Source organism: Poecilia latipinna, unplaced genomic scaffold (assembly GCF_001443285.1).
Source record: "Poecilia latipinna isolate Pla-1442-1.1 unplaced genomic scaffold, P_latipinna-1.0 Scaffold3234, whole genome shotgun sequence".
NCBI classification, from domain to species: domain Eukaryota; kingdom Metazoa; phylum Chordata; class Actinopteri; order Cyprinodontiformes; family Poeciliidae; genus Poecilia; species Poecilia latipinna.
Window position 1 is genome coordinate 3,102 of NW_015115850.1, and position 1,384 is coordinate 4,485.

Consider the following 1,384-nt stretch of genomic DNA (forward strand, 5'->3'; position numbering starts at 1 on the left):
GCGGCGTTCAGTTTGTCACCTAATGCCGAGATCGACTCAAAACCCTCCGCAATCGACATATCGCACCGCTGCTCTAGCAAAGCACGAACAGTTCAGAAACAATATGAAATGGGAAAAAAGTTATTTATTAACTCATCAAGTCGTGTTTTAGATTGTTCTTGAAAAACTAATCAGTCACGGCTAATTAGTGGGTAAACTCACAGCTGCACAGTGAACCCAATGATTTTTTACAGCAGACAGCCGCTCCCCTCTCTTGCAGGTACTGCGTACCCCCGCTAAATCTTTTAGGGGTACGCAGTACCCTACAGTACCCCCTTTCTTTCACCCCTGCTTATACCTGTGAATCTGCGTATGGTTTGAGATACTGACTTGCAACAGCCACAGGAAGGATGTTTGTGGCTTTGACTTTACCTTTGACAGGTAGAAAAATGGTCCACTCTGGTGTTCAAGCAGTGTCCTTCCACAGTGATACATGAGTAGGCCAAAGTCAAACAGAGGACCAGGAGCTTCCTTTCCCTCCACCTGATGGTTTTGGTTTCAGTAAATATCAACATGAAGACTTCCAAACCCCAGCTTTAATGTCCCCATGGCAAACACAATCATTTAGGTGATTTAAGTGACATCCATGCAGCCAAAGTAGCCTTAAGGAGCATAAATAAACGTAGCAGTAGCATGTTACCATCATGTTGTGCTCCACCATGTTCCAGGCCCGGGGACGCAACATCAGGACTGGAGCCCGGGAGATATGTGGGGCCCCTGCATTCCCACAAGAGAATCACAAAAACATCAGGACTCATCAGAACAAGTGTTCTGTCTTCTACTCTAACAAATACTGTAATGCAAAATGAACATGGCTGTAAAGTCAGACACTCACCAGGGAGTCGGTTGTTCACTGCCAGAATGACATTGTGAATCCCTTTGATCTGGTTGTGGAACGTTGGGCAGTTCCCATCATCAAAGTCAACCTGAGAAAAGTGAAAAGAAGATTTCATTCAACTAAAGGTTATAACCAGGGAAATGTTGGCAGCATTAGTTTTAAACAATGCTCATGAACGAAAACTGCCCACTTAGAGAACCCATCAGTGAACTGAGACATTGCTACAATGTGTGCATCTGTGCAGAGAACATAAAGATAAGCTGAACACATGTAGTGTGAATGTTACACATAGAGATGAGTTTCAGATCAGAGCCTGAAGCCCGACTTTAGATCTGCAGCAGGATAAACAAACATCCACCTCTTTGCTCATTTTGGGTTTATCTTCTGCTAATTGCTTTCAGCATTCTGAATCCAAAGGTTTGGGTTCATGGTAATAGATGTCAAAAAGGGCAATAGCTTCAGATTCAATAAATAATTAATTAATTTCACAAATAGTGTCGAGAAAAG

At 43.1% G+C, this 1,384-nt stretch overlaps 1 protein-coding gene across 1 annotated transcript in view; it reads right to left on the reverse strand.

Annotated features, from left to right (window-relative positions):
* Positions 1 to 239: 239 nt before the first annotated feature.
* Positions 240 to 1,384, reverse strand: part of LOC106940458 (malate synthase, glyoxysomal-like) — an 8,531-nt gene continuing 7,386 nt past the window's right edge. The window contains exons 4-6 of the mRNA XM_015023211.1: positions 875 to 965; positions 680 to 756; positions 240 to 522 (exon numbers count right to left, since the gene is read on the reverse strand). Of these exons, the coding sequence (XP_014878697.1) occupies positions 322 to 522; positions 680 to 756; positions 875 to 965 (369 nt within the window). The 3' untranslated portion in view covers positions 240 to 321. The remainder of the gene's footprint in view (positions 523 to 679; positions 757 to 874; positions 966 to 1,384) is intronic.